This window comes from Astyanax mexicanus, chromosome 16 (genome assembly GCF_023375975.1).
Source record: "Astyanax mexicanus isolate ESR-SI-001 chromosome 16, AstMex3_surface, whole genome shotgun sequence".
Lineage (NCBI taxonomy): Eukaryota > Metazoa > Chordata > Actinopteri > Characiformes > Acestrorhamphidae > Astyanax > Astyanax mexicanus.
In genome coordinates this window covers 37,360,360-37,375,346 of record NC_064423.1, presented here as the reverse complement: position 1 = coordinate 37,375,346, position 14,987 = coordinate 37,360,360, and the positions used below count along the sequence as shown (strand labels likewise).

General features: G+C 47.8%; 1 protein-coding gene across 5 annotated transcripts in view; it reads left to right on the top strand.

The window, feature by feature from the left end:
- zfhx3b (zinc finger homeobox 3b) overlaps nt 1-14,987 on the top strand; it is a 547,203-nt gene that overhangs the window by 360,437 nt on the left and 171,779 nt on the right. For all 5 annotated transcript variants that reach the window (XM_022670083.2, XM_022670080.2, XM_049465835.1 and 2 more), the window contains one exon: nt 10,038-13,146. In XM_022670083.2, coding sequence (XP_022525804.2) covers nt 10,074-13,146 — 3,073 coding nt within the window. In that variant the 5' untranslated portion in view covers nt 10,038-10,073. The remainder of the gene's footprint in view (nt 1-10,037; nt 13,147-14,987) is intronic.

Below are 14,987 nucleotides of genomic sequence, written 5' to 3'. Positions count from 1 at the left end.
TTGGCTTTCATGCTTCTGTCTCGCTCCCTCTTTTTTTCTCCCTCCTCCTGATCGTAAAGAAATCATTTTAACGGAATGGTTTCACTGGGACAGCCTCTAATCCCTTGTGTGTGAGGGAGTAGGAATGACTGTGTGTGTGTGTTTGTGTGTGTGTGTGTGTGTGTGTGTGTGTGTGTGTATACACGTGCCTGTGTGCACTCCTAGGCCATGTTTACTCATAGAGCACTGTGGGTTGAGCTTGGAAGGAGGTCTTTTCCTCCTCTCGTCCGCTCATTCGCTCTTTCGTTCTTTCATTCATTCGGCGCTGTTGAGTCCTCAAGCTGAGACAGCTGTCACTAGCCATGCTCACATTTCCTGCCATCCAGAGGGATCTTATCTCCACCTCGGGTTTAAACACTTAACAAAACACCAGGCTTCACCCTTTCTCCTCTTGCTGGCAGGCCCGAGGTCTCCTGGTGCCACTTCTGCTGCTTCTGAAGCTCTACCGGCACTCTAGAGGCCTTCTGTGGTCCTATCCTGGGGTCCTGGAGCACCCCATTTTCCTCAGTTGCGATAAAGTTCTTCTGTAGATAAAGTCACATCTAGACCTAGATGGATTGGCTTCCTTTACATGTCTGCCAGAAAAAGGTTCAACTTGTACAACCACCCAGTTAACCTCCCCCTGTAGAACAAGGGTGACCAATGCTGATCTTGAAGATTGACCACCCATAGCACTTTTCCACCAACGTGGAACCAGCACCGTTCTGTTTTTCAAACTTTTTAAAATTTTGAGCTGGTTTGCTGGTTGGTGTTTCCACCAACAAAATTAAGTTGCAGAACTATGAAGGATCATTCGCAGTGGGAACCAAAGAATTTGTTTGACGGTTCCACTAAAACTAAGAGAAACACAGGCTGGTTTGCTGAAAAGCACCATGGTTCTTATAACCCTGAATAGTTTATATAAGCCACAAGTTCTTTTGGTGGAAAAGCGCTACCAGTGGTCAGTTGAGTCCAGGTAAAGAATGCCATTAGGAACAAATGGTTGAGTGGTAACTCTTCAGGATTCGAGTTAGACACCACTGCTCTAGAAGAAAAGCTAATTTAAGGGAACAGGGATATTAGACTATTATACTTTTAATTGAAAGTTCTTGAATTTGCAAATATAAGCAGGGAAACACACAGAACCGGGTTAATCCACACCTGATGGCTCCTCATACGTGCACTCTCGACTCCACAGGGTTAACGGGGACGGCTATGCATTCTCTACTCTTTGACATGCCCTCTTAACACGACTCTTAAACTTGTCCTCTCTTGTGTTATGACTTGCCCACACCTACATTCTCACAACCTGTTAGTGGTTGCCCGAAGGCACAATAAAACAGGCAGAAAAGGTACCTATGACTTTAAGAACATGCTTCCCGGGTAATTTGGCTAATTTCAGGTGCTCGCTCTCTCTCCCCCTCTCCCTCTGCCTCAACTGTATTTTACCAGGTGTGGGCCTGGGTCATACCTGAGGTATTTGTTTTTCAGATTAGTTAAAAAGGGTGGGGATTAAAAAGGAAAGGTTTTCCCAGGCCCTGTTCGGCCTGCCTGACCTTGATCCAAGAGACCAAGTCCTGGGCCTCCTCGCAAGGGTGACTTTTGCTTTTGGGCACAGATGGAGATTTGTCGCTGTGTAGGTTCAGAAAGTGACAATTTTTGTTAGAAGAAAGATGATTTCAATAGAGAGCTGATATGCTGATTTTCCTTTCATGTGGAACCAGCACTATTATGGTTTGCTAACCTAATTTTGAAACGTTTGCCACCTTGAATCTACAAAAGTAGGATCTAGAACGTTTGTTTGCAGCGGGAACTGAAGAATACTAGGTTCTTTAGGTTCTTCAGTGTGAACCATGACCAATTCTGTTCACCACCACTGTGCAACACCTTTTGTAGATGACATATGATGTGATATTTGGACGGTTTCACATAAACTGGTGGAAATGCAGGCTGGGTAACTAAAAAACACCATGTTTCTTTTAATCAAGAACGGAACTGGTTTAAGAACCAGAGTTTCTTTACTTTACACTGTTCATTGTCCTGTATGTCCTGTACCTGATACGTCCTGATATGTCCTGTATCTGAGGGTTGGTACCCTTTCCTTCTTATTCAGTGTTGGAGTAAAAACAGCTTTGTCCCCTAAACAAAAGTCTCAATACTTCAATACTTAGTGCATTACCACCCACAGTTGACACAGCACAGTGGATGGTAATGATTGTGACTGGTGGTGTCTGGCTAGAATTGTCCGTGCACACAGACGACAAGTGACTCTGGTAGCACACTACACATCTACACTAAATGCAGAAAGCTCCACACAAATGCACACACATATTCCATTGGTCAATGCAGAGTTCTTAGTCCTCCATGCCTTGTTTTGTTTTTTTTGTACACCTCCTGTAAACATCTTGGTTGTCCTGAGTTAAATTCCTTAGATAGACAGCATTAGAGGATACAGTAGGTAGAGAAACCAGCCTGTGGCATCGAGCACAGGGCACGGCTGAAGTCCCTCTCCGCACGAAACCCTGGCGATTATGATAATAAACAGTTTTATCATCGGCCTAGCAATCAATAATGCGGCTTCTTAAGGTTTAATATTTCAATGGTATTGATCATCTTAACAACCGTGTTTGCGGTCGACTTGCCTTAACTGCAGGCTAGCGAAAGAGAGAGAGAGGGAGAGAAGATGGGAGGGAGAGAGACCGAGCCAGAGAGAGAGAGTATAAGTGAGAGAGGCGAGGTTAGTGGGGGTGTAAGAAGTGATTGAGTTGAGGAGGGAGAGGGAGGTAGAGGCTAGATTGGCTGCGTTAGCAGGGCTAAACTTTTATTGCAGATGAAACCTGATATTTCATCTAATAACTCTCCCTCGCTGTCACGAGGGAGGGAGATTATACCAAGATATGAAGAACAGAAACAGCGCTCTGTCTTTCTTTAATCGTCCATTGTTTCTGGTTGTTTACAAGTCAGCAGAGGCCATTTTCCCGCTCTGACCTGTTCTACCTTGGCTCCTTTTTTGCATTGCGTTGCAAGCAGAAAAGGAAAAATGAACACATAACTGGCGAAAATCCCTGTAGTCTGCATATTTCACTTCTATCTCTCTCTCTCTCGCTCTTTCTCTCTCTCTCTCTCTCTCTCCCCTACTTTCACACTCGTTCTCTCTCTCGCTCTCTCTCTCTCTCTGGAGAGTGAGGAGGGCTGCTTCCTTAAGCTATTTATAGAGGAGATTTGATAATTAATGAAAATGAAAGCCTTTGGGCCTGACTGGTGTAACATACATGAACACCACTACCCTTAACCTTTCGGAATAGGTGTCCTAGACGCTGGGTTACTAGGCTGTGCATTTTTTTTATGCTGCATTTTGTTTTGTAGGCCTGTGTGCATCTCCTCACCTGGACAGGTATACAGAGTAAACACAACACAAAGTAAACCATGATTAAGACAAAAGAAGTGGTCTTAGTTCAGAAGACACTTTCTTAGTTGTTGAGGCAGGCTATTGTCATTCGTGAGATTATAGAAGAAGATAAAGAAGCTGTTTAATGTAAAGCTGAAATTTAATATACAAAGTAGTATGACTACAGCAGATTAAGCTGTTGATTTCTGTATCTACTGTAACTGTAGATTAAACATTTTTATAGACAGAAATAAAAGAAATTCAACTAGGATGCATCCCAAATGCAATAAAATTGGCACTCAGTTGCTAAACCTCAGTAAGAAACCATCATTAACTGGATTAAAAAGTATTGTCCACAATATAAATATTAAACTAATGCACAAACCTTGGTTAGATCTTTACTCCAGACTTTTTATAGTGTGAAACCACGTTAAAAAAGTTGTAAATTCAGATTCCAGACATTTTCGTACATGCAAAGAAGCGTTCTACGAATACGTTTCGTCCTTGTGCCGAGACTCAGACAGACGTGTGCGTTCACTCCCATTCTCAAATACACCCTCTCTCCCGCAGCCTCCCCGCTGTGCTCTGGCACATGCTGTGTGCACTCTGCGAGTCTGCTAGCCTGGGGGCGAATGGAGGGGTTTTAGCAATGTGAGCATGATCACCCATCTCTGATTATACATCGATACCTTTATCCGAGCCCTAATTTATGCATTTACAAAACACAAAGCTTTGTCTAGCCAAACCTCCGGGGACAGCACAGGGAAATAGCAGTAGGCCTACTTGGTGTTGGGGTTGGAGGGGGGAGAGGTGGGGCTGGCGTAACAAGAAGTTATTTTTGCCCTTCTAGAAACTGCACCTTCTCCTTTTTCATTTTTAATCTGACACTCTTTCTTTTTTTTTTGCAGAAACGTTCGTTTGTTTTCCCTCCACATTCACATGACCAAGGTCACCCTGGGTTGGTTGGTGCATGCAGAGTAAAACAAAGAACAAGGGTGGAAAAAAAACAAAAAAACTGAGGCTTGTTTATTCAATTTTTCTTGCGTACATGTAATTTTAACGGGGAGAAAAGAGTGGCTTTTGGGCAAATGGAATCGCTTAGCAAAAAACAACAGTGAGCCGAGAATCTGTAATAGAATGCATTTTTAATGGGTGTACGCGGGCGCGTTGAGTGCGGTATTAGTTCTGCGGGCTGCGAGCTGAAGCCCCGCACTTCATTTGTACTCCCAACCTTACTCCTCCGTTGGCCCCCCATGCTGCTTGCTAATTGGCAGGAGACCGGGAGCTTCCTGCTGTGCGTTCGCCCCTTTCCCAGTGCCTTACCACCTTGCGTTCTCTCTCTCTCTTTCTCTGTTTCTCTATTGCTCTCTTCTCTCTGCCAGCTCTCCTCGGCTCTTCAGAACTGAGTAATTAACCCACAGCTAATTAACTACTTCTAATTACACAGAGGAGGCTGTTTCTATCGCACTCTCCAAAAGTGAGGAGACACTCTGCCTCCACGTGCAAATTCCCCTTTGGCTGCCTTTGAACCTACCGCCTGCTACCGCTCCCTTTCCGAGCCTGGATAAGCTCCATCTCCTGTTTGCAAGGAGCTAATGCAGCATCAATAGCTCCACCAAAAGCTCCCCGAAAATCTTTACGCTTCTGTGAAAGCATTTTCATGTGCTACACTCCCTCACCATCTCGCACCCCACCCTGCCTCACCCCCTGCTTTGTTTTGCTACATTGATTATATTTACGGGTCTTATGATATTACCCGTGAGTGCAAGAATCACCAAGATTCTGTTTCATGTCCTAAAAGAGAGAAAAAGCTATTGATACCGCCAAATCAATTCATCTGTTTACAGGCCCGAAAGCAATTAGTAACAGATGAGCTCGCAGATGTTTACGGTTATAGGAAAGTTGCCGAGGAGTAACTCATTTCCACAACAAACGAAATCCATAAAACAGTCCCAGAGTAGATGCGGCCTGCTGTGCGCACTCTGAGCCAGTTGTCGTCTGGTGATAGTGGCGAACTGAGGAACTGAGGAACTGAAGAACTGAGAAACCGAGGAACTAAGCCACTGAGGCACTGTGAGGCTCTGAGGCTCCGTGAGGCTCTGAGGCTGACACAGCAGGTGCACTGTGGGAAACGTAGTCCAGGCCAGCTTTACTGTAATAGTACACTGAGCTCGATGCGAGGTTGCTGATGTCACGGCAGTGGTAGCAGTGGCAGCGTGCTACAGATAGCTGTGGTATCTCTTCGCTAATGTACTCCGAGGCACACTACACTGATCCCACTCTACCCCACCCCCTCCCTCCCTCCCTCGCTCCCTCGCTCCCTCACTCTATCTCTCGCTTTTGCTCTCCCTCCCGCACCAGCCTCGTCACAGCCGCTGCTATTTCTGTAGCTCAGACTGATAGCTAGAACTGAAGATCATTGATTTTACGGGAAGCCATGTTTACAGCCTGAGTGCCATCGACCTGAGGTGACTTTTTTTCCTCCTGAAGCGGCGGCAGCACTGAAGCGTCCCTGTGTCTACATTAAACACTCAGGGGGAGGAGGAGGAGAAGGAGGAGGAAGAGTTCAGTCTACTCTGTTTACCTCTCATATTAATGAACCCGATGTTGAATGGATTTAACTGCGTAAAGCTGCTACTGCTTTTGCCGTAGCGCAGCCAAATTAGAAAAGTGTTGCCGTGCTCTCTTTTTTGCAGCCACTGAAGCGATTATTAATCATTTAGCAATTAAGCTATTTTGAGCTCCTTGCTAAAAATAAACGGTGGATTTAAGATTACACATGAGACATACTGTAGTTGTTAAGGGTGTGGAGAGCTGCAGAGAGCTTTGGAGGATACAGTGTGGTCCTGGACCACATTATCAACCACTAGCAACCATGCTGGTCCCCCCTAAAGGACCATAGTGAGGTCTTAGATATGAAGCTGGATGAGCCATGCTCATTACCGCACCACCCTTGGTGCAAGGCCCTGAACGTGACGCGTCAGCATCCGGGTAAGAAGCAGGGATTAGGGCAGGCGAGAGGACTTGTCTAGCATTACAACGGACTTAAGGGTAAGGAGTGGAAGCAGTCTCTCTACATATATGTGTGATTAATTGGGCCGAGCTTAGCCAACGAAGCCCTCCTTGCTGCAGCCCGAGGAGTACAATGCTTGCTCCATCAATGAACACGTCCCCAGTGCAGCATCAAAGGCCCTGCCTGCTTTATCAATAGGAGCCCTTCCTTCCCACATCTTCCGGTAACTTGCTTAGCATTTACACCATTGATTTTTCAATAAGCGCCCTAACCCTGCGGTGGCCAGCCTGTGTGATGGCTAGATCTGGCAGGCTCGGGAAAAGAAGGCCCCGCCAAAGGTTGCTGGAAGGTTTATTGAGAAAAAGCAGGGGGTGGGGTGTTTTGAAGGAAAGACGCTGTGGTGGCGGTGGGACAAAAGACGGTGGAGCGTGCAAGGTGCTGGGGGATGGTGGGTGGGGTGCAGGATCACCCTCTGGGGGTTCCCAGCTGGGTCTGAGCGCGAGTTAATTCCCCAGGAGAGCGTGGAGGGTGCCGGGCCTCTAGAGGCTTGGCCCCAGGCAGGTGAATGTGCATGCTTCTAATCAGATGGCTCCTTAGCCTTTAATTCCCATCTCGCTCGGCCGGTAAATCCCACCTAATGAAAGATCCCATAAATAAAAACTTTATCTCATTTTCCATCCTCTCCAAATGACAACCAGACCCCACTCTCTGACAGTGTTCATTAGGTACTGGGCTTTTTTTTTTCACAGGCAAAAGCCTTATCTGCTTTGTTAGGCTGGAAGACAGAGGAGGGAGTGCTTCTTGGTTAATGCAAGTCAAAAAAAAAAAAGATGAAGAGAAGACAGGCATGCCTTCTGAGAGTTTGGAATGGCCATTCTTAAAGACTGGGACTAAAAAAAGTCTCAAAGTGTCAAAAACAAGTCAAACTTTAACTGAATTTGTTTTTATTGGAAAATTGTTCCTGGCATAGTGGATTGTCTGAAACATAGCCTCCAAGTTTTGATCCTCTTAGATCAGGGCTCATCAAGGCTTATCGGAGAGGAAGCCTCCCTGAACACATCAGCATATCCATTAACAGAGCTCAAAAGTTCAGATCTTTCTTCTGCTTAATTATGACTTATTATAAGCTTACACTTGTTTTGGGTGCCTTCCACATTGGCCTGTCTTTTTTTTCTGAGTTTGAGGCGTTTATCCTATCATTACATTTAGGAAGAAACTGTACCATCGACAGAGTGACTAATCATAGTGTAAAGGCATGGCAGCGGGCACGCTCAGGCATTACGGTAATTCATGGTTTATGATTCTTGGTCGATTGCTACTGTACAATGCGAGCAGGGAGACTAATATCTGTGCACTTCCCCTGCCTAAGAGTGTCTGCTCGTCTGTCTGGGTTCTCGTTAGTGCTGGACAAAGATTAAAGCTTGCACTGCTTCAAACAGGTGTCGCTGAGGAAACAGACCTCCAGCGGACAAACAGCATTATATCTGCCCGCCCATCTGCGACTGGCAGACTCCAGACAATCCCATTGCACATCAGTAACCACCCCAGGTTATTGAATTAGACCTTCTCCATTTTAAAGCCCAATCCTGTCTTCTGTAAACGGTGGAGGGAGCCCACTGACCCAGGCCCAGGCACATTGGATCAGTGTCCAGCTCTGTAGGGGAAGTCATCTGAAATGTTTACCACTTCTAATGAATTGCACATTATGGCGGATCCTCAGATGGATCCTGGCTGTAGCTGACGGAGCAGGAGCTGGTTTGAGTGGAGGTGTTAAGATGGTGAAGTTGATGCTGCTTTGCTCATTATAGCGGTCTTCTGGATTCTGTGCAGGAAAAGGAATTAAGGAACGATTGAGGCTGCAGGCTACATGTTGTGGACAGAATGCATTTTAAAAATGCATTTTATAGAGCATTCTAGGTGAAAAAAAATCTGACATTTTTACTGTTTACTTGCGGCTGGAGAAGTTGTTTACCGCAGCCTCAACAGTGGCATTTGTGCTATTTTTATTCAATTAGAAAATATATGCATACTTGATTTAATTGCGAAATTAAATATATGGAAATGTATGCACAAATGGCTGAGTAAAAAACATTGTAATTAGCTTTTATTTGTGGGAAAAACAAAGGCAGCGTATGCACAAAATCATCGTTAGTATTTATGCTCTGTGTATATGTACTGTGACTTTAGCGGTGGGGGTTGAAGGGCACTGGTGGATGGATGGAAGGGCGGGGGGGGGGTATATTTTCATCAGACATTCATGAAGAGGGAGTCAGACATTATCAATCTCCCCAGCTAAGCCCTCTCGTGTTAATATCATTGGGGGTTGGGGGGCTGCAGACACAGTGTCTGATCAGCACTGAAATTTGCATCCCTAAGTAAATAAGTAAATAAATCAAGTGCAGGCAGCGAATGTGCTAATCAGGCAGGACATGGCGGTTAGCGCGCTGCCGGGAAAGTTTGCTCATGTAATATTCAGCATGGGAGGGTGAAAGGGCAGGCCAGAGTTATTGGTTTCAGCCCGGTCGCCCCTTTAATCAATCCTGCCTGCATCCCTTTAATAAAATTATTAGCTCAGCAGTATCTCTCGCTATCATTTTATCTCTTCGGCCCGCTCTAAATTGTGGCCTGTGGTGGGGTCTCTCCAGTGCTTTGGGGGCAGCTCTAGCCCCTAAAAGCGCCGCTCACATTTGTTATGGGAGAGGTGGAGGATTGTTGGAGTGTTTGAAACCAGACTGAGCGTGGAGCTTATTGCACACCAGATCTAAACACAGCTGCATTCGGAGTTCCAACCCAGCTGGTGTATTTTAGCTCTCAGATTTATTGCCACCACCCACCCCCTTCATTTTTTCATCTCCCTGTATGTTATGTATACAGACTGGCATACAAATAATTACCGGAAAAAGCATATACCTTCCACGTGAGCGGATCTGACGAGGTCGTTCTTTCTCGCCGTGTGTTTTTGCATGTGCGTTCCGCTGATGTGGAGGTCCTAAAACAGCCTGGCTGATATATTCAGCAACCTTCAGCTCACTCTCTCTGGGTGTGTGAGATGGATCATGTGCTGATGGCTGGTTTCACTGTGTCTAATTAGCGGCACAATGGAGCTTCTTTATCCATTAAGTTATTCTGTTACTGTTTCTCAGACTGTGCGTTAATTAAAAACGGATGTATGCGGGAATTCAGAACCTAGTAGGCTCTGAGTGTTGTTTGGAAGGTGAAGATAAAAGATGGTAACTCGCTGATATGACAGGAAGAGCCATCCGAGCTGGCTTATTAATGCATGTCTGAGGTATTGTGTTTAAGTACCTAATCTAACCTAATGAGCACTCTGTCATTTTCTACCATTAGATCTTGCACTTTTGTCTCTCATCTAATGCACTATACATCAAGCCTGCTCGCAACTCTCTATACATAGCCTTTTCAGTTTATCAAGACTCTTTTGTACGTCTCGCTGAATGTTTAGCATTAGAGGGCTAGGTCTTCGTTTGAATAGAAACAATGTAATGAAAGCATGAAAGAAACCCTTTGTGCCGTACCTTTAATAGTATTGAAATTTCCGTGGCTATCCGCAGTTCTCTAACCTTGTCCGTTTCCCTTTTTTCTGTTTCTGTCTCTCAGGCCTGGATGCGATGAACGCCTCATGTAGGCATCAGCATGGACAGCTGTGAGTCTCCCGTGGTTTCTGGGACAGACGATGGGCTCAGCTCCTCCACCACCCCCCAGCAGCAGCAGCAGCACCCTCCTCAACCCTGGAACGATCACCCTAGTGCACAGGTCACTCCCTGCAACCAGTCCACTTCCCTGGAGCCCTTGTCTCTCTCTCTACCCTACTCCCAGCTCCAGAACCCCAGCACGGCCCATGAGGCCGTGAGAGAGCAGCAGCAGAAGAAACAGCAGCAGCAGCAAACACGGAACCCACAACAGGCTCCCAACGACAGCTCTGCCAGCGGCCAACTGCCCCTCAGAAGAGAGGAATTGGAGGAAGAGGAGCAGGAGGCAGTGAGCTGCGGAGAGGACGACGAAGATTTGGAGGACTTGGACGAGATGGAGATTGACAGCTGTTTCCCATCTCTGCAGCCCTTCCCAGGTATGCCCATGGCTACAGTCGGAGGGGGCATGCCCACTCTCCTGCGGCAGCAGCCCACTCGGCGGAGGGATGCCACAGAGAGCGCAAGTGAAGAAGGAGAGGAAGAGGAGGAGGAAGAGAGCAGCGACGTGGAGAACCTAGCTGGGGAGATAGTCTACCAGCCCGATGGCTCGGCCTACATTGTGGAAAGCCTCAGCCAGCTGATCCAAAGTGATGGGGGCATGGCCTCTGGCCTGCTTTCGTCAAATTCTCTCCCTGGTGGGGGTAAGCCAGGGGAACCTTCCGGCACCTCCTCGTCGGTGTACCCTCAGATCATCAACACGTTCCACATAGCCTCATCTTTTGGGAAGTGGTTCGGCCCCTCAGACCAAGGTTTCCCCAATACCTCAACCCCGGCAGGCCTCAGTCCTGTCCTGCACAGTTTCCGCGTCTTCGATGTGCGGCACAAAAGCAACAAGGATTATCTGAACAGCGACGGGTCTGCCAAGAAGTCTTGTGTATCCAAAGATGTTCCCAACAATGTGGATTTCTCCAAATTCGATGGGCTCGCCCTTTACGGTAAAGGCAAGCCCATCCTCATGTGTTTTCTCTGCAAACTGTCCTTTGGTTATGCTCGCTCCTTTGCCACTCATGCCGTCCACGACCATCGCATGACCCTGTGTGAGGACGAGCGTCGGCTTTTGGGCCACAAGCACGCGTCAGCCATCATCCAGGGCATCGGCAAGGACAAAGAGCCACTCATTAGCTTTCTGGAACCAAAAAACAAAAGCTCTCCCCCACCACCCACCTTAGTGCCCATGAACTCAGGCCAGAGCTTCTATGGCACATTTAGTGGAGTCCATTTAGATGGGGGGAGCAGTAGTGGAGGAAGTGAAGGCCTCCTCAACAAAGACTCTGATTCGGGTCTCCAGCAGCAAGCCCTCCTTGCCCTAGGAGGCCTTGGAAGTCCCAAGACACCTTCTCTTACCTCAACCCCAGGCCCTGCCAAAGACTCCAGCACTCTGTCCAAAGCACAGGGAGGGAGAACAGAGGGGCCTAGGGGGAAAGAGGGGACTCGTAGAGGGCAGGATAGGGACATGGAGGCCCGTGCAAGCAAAGCCCTCCTTCACGGCGAAGATATGGCCTCGGAGGAAGAGGAGGAACTTCTTTTAGAAGAAGAGGAGGATGAGGTGGAGGACGAAGGCACTGCGGTGGCCTGTGGCGGCAGTAGTAGTAGCAGCAGCGGCGGACAAGTGGGTGAACCGGCTGTCTCAAACCAAAGCATTTCCAAATCTCCTTTATTAATGCCTAGTAGCGCTCTCCAGCCTTCTGCCTGTCCTTCTGCAGCCAGCCCCACGCTGAACAGCAAAGCCCCGACTTCCATGTCCTCTTCCTCCATCAGGGGGTCAGAAGAGGGGATGGCTGCAGATGGTGGGGGGAGGACTTCGGAGCTCCCTCTGAGCTTTAACTGCCAGGGGCCCACTGTCCCCATGGCGATGGCGGCAGCTGCCAGCAGAGGGGGTGAGGAGGACGGGGCAGGGACTTCCTCTCCTCTTGCCTCCAATGCCGCCGCTGACGAAAGTGCCAATCGAGATAGTGCCACAGCTCCTGAACCAAATGAATGCCCAGCAGAGGGGGATGAGGACAGCAGTACCCTCCTGCACCACCACCACCTCCACCATCATCACCACCACCCGCACCCTTCTCCTCACTCCCACCCCCACTCCCACCACACGGGGCCCTGCGACTTGTCCGGGGTGGGCGAGTGCACGCAGAACCACGGTGCCGGGGCCAGTGGAGGCAGTGGGGTCGAGTGCCCCAAGTGCGACACCGTCTTAGGCTCGTCGCGTTCCCTGGGCGGCCACATGACCATGATGCATTCGCGGAACTCATGTAAGACGCTCAAGTGTCCCAAGTGCAACTGGCACTACAAGTACCAGCAGACCCTGGAAGCTCACATGAAGGAGAAGCACCCGGATTCTGGGAGCTCCTGTGTGTACTGCAGTAGCGGACAGAGCCACCCGCGCCTGGCCCGTGGTGAGAGCTACACCTGTGGCTACAAGCCCTTCCGCTGCGAGGTCTGCAACTACTCCACGACCACCAAGGGCAACCTGAGCATCCACATGCAGTCGGACAAGCATCTCAACAACATGCAGACGTTGCAGAACGGAGGCTCCATTCCAACGGCCAGCGAGCAGGTGTTTGGGCACGCACCCGGCAGTGTGGTGGCTGTACCATCGGCCACTCAGGCTAGCAGTCACCATCCGAGCCACCACCACCATCCAGCCCAATCCTCCACCCACATGGCTGGGCCCTGTGGTGCCCCCTCCCCCACCAAGCCCAAGAGCAAGCCCACTTGGCGCTGTGAGGTGTGTGACTACGAGACCAATGTGGCCCGCAACCTGCGAATCCACATGACCAGTGAGAAACACATGCACAACATGATGCTTCTCCAGCAAAACGTAACCCAGATGCAACATGGCCGTCTGGGTCTGGGGGCCATGCCCTCACCCTCTGAAGCAGAGCTTTACCAGTACTACCTGACTCAGAACATGAGCCTTCCTCCTGGGCTAAAGATAGATCCTTCTGGAACCGATGCCCAGTTCCTGCTTGGAGGATTCCACCTGGACCCCAATATGGCTGCCTTGGCCCCAGCACTAGGTGAGTTGACTCATCCAGTTAGAGAAGCTTTTGCACACCAGCCTTGATGGGAGTGAATGGTTTATTTTGGTTTATTTCAGTGATCTTGAAAACATTTTGAAATTGAAAGACTAGTATGTAAACTAGTGGGCTTTTACTACAGAATGTACACAAGCCTCATTTAATGTGTCTATATTTTCTCCTGTAAGTAGCTGTAGAAATTGTGAGCGAGAAGCACGAGTGAAAGAAAAGAGGCTTGACTGAAATGTACTTGAATTGCTGCGCCTGATGGTACATGGCGAGATAAGGACCACTCCATCTAAAATAAAATAAATTATCTTAGTAGGCATATTTCTCATCTCTGAAAGCCCAGTGCCTTGAAAAGAAGAGCCACGCTGTGTGGTGCTTTTAGAAAGCCTCTTTCATACCTTTTTGTGCAGATGACAAGCAACTGAATTGGCTCGGAGTATGATGCAAGCAAAGTAGGAAACCCTTCACTAGGTTCCTTTCCTGCTAGAACACGATGTTACGATAGTTCAGCAGCAGAGCTTGAGAAGCCGTGGCTGCAGTCAGCGGCTTTTGTGTAGGTTTGTGTAAAGGTTGACATGCTTTAAAAAAAGGGCTGTTAAAAGGTGGTGCTTCCATTAGATTGATGAGAGCAGGGTTTTTTTTCTGGGTTGGAGTGCGCTGAGAGTGGATACTGTATCTTCATGAGCCCTCAGCTCCCACGCAAACACATGCACACAAAGCACGAGTACGAGAGGGGAAAAAAGACACACACATCTTCCTAACACTTGAGCCTCCACTGTGTCTCAGTCTATCTGGGTCATTTTGTCTGGGAAATTCCCTCGTCGTTGTCCCTTCCATGTACCCGCGCTAAAAAGTGCATGAATCAGAGAAAGCTTCCAGGAGCTTTGTACTCCAGCCTCCCTCCACACATCAGCGTTTTCGGGTCATTGTTCTACAACTGCTGGTGCACTCGCCAAGGCAAGTTACCTTATTTTCCCCCAAACTTTGTAATTGCTGGTATAAAATCTTATCTTGGCGAGGAAGGGATGATAAAAGAGCCCGGGGAGGGAAATGTGGCAGCAAAGCACAGGCTTCCCATCTCCCCCTGCTTGCCTTCGTGTTGTTTTTTCCTGAGAGGGCATGTTTAATACGTATTTTACAGAAAAAGAATGAGGCCTGTGCTTGAAAATCCACAAGCATCATTCACATAAGTATTGTAGAATGCACTTTATCATCCAGACAAAAAACAAACTTTTTAAAAGAGACACTTCTTGATGGGTACATCCAAGTTGTTTGGCTTTGGGTCGAGAACTAGTTTCCCATCTCTTAAATCCTGTCTCTGAGACTGTTGCCTTTTTTGGCCTAATACAAATGATAAATTAGGACCTTGAGTGGTCTTTGGGAAACTAGTGGCTAGGGATGTACTTGTATACTTGCTGTTAATTACATGCATTTGCGAATGCATAATTGCTGTCACAAGGTGCACATTTTTCTAAAGAATTTTTAAGAAAGGCTGTGTGCCGATTTCCGAAATTCTTTATGGTCAGTATTCACTAGTCTGCCCTCTAGTGGAGGCCTCCAGTACCATGCGTAGCGCATTGGCAAGCATTGAGCAGAAACAATTACACAGGCAATGCAGCCAGTTGAATATGCCAATGCATAGCCAAACAGCAATTATGCTGTATCTCTAGCCTTACTGTCTCAGTCTCTGCCCACTCCTTATAGCTCTTGTTGCACAAACTCATTTTTTGATGTGTTTAGTTCAGTGCTGTGTTATTGGAAAACGAAACCATTTCCAGAGCTCCCTCGCTCGCTCGCTTTGGCCAAATAGATTATACAGTCCAACACAATTG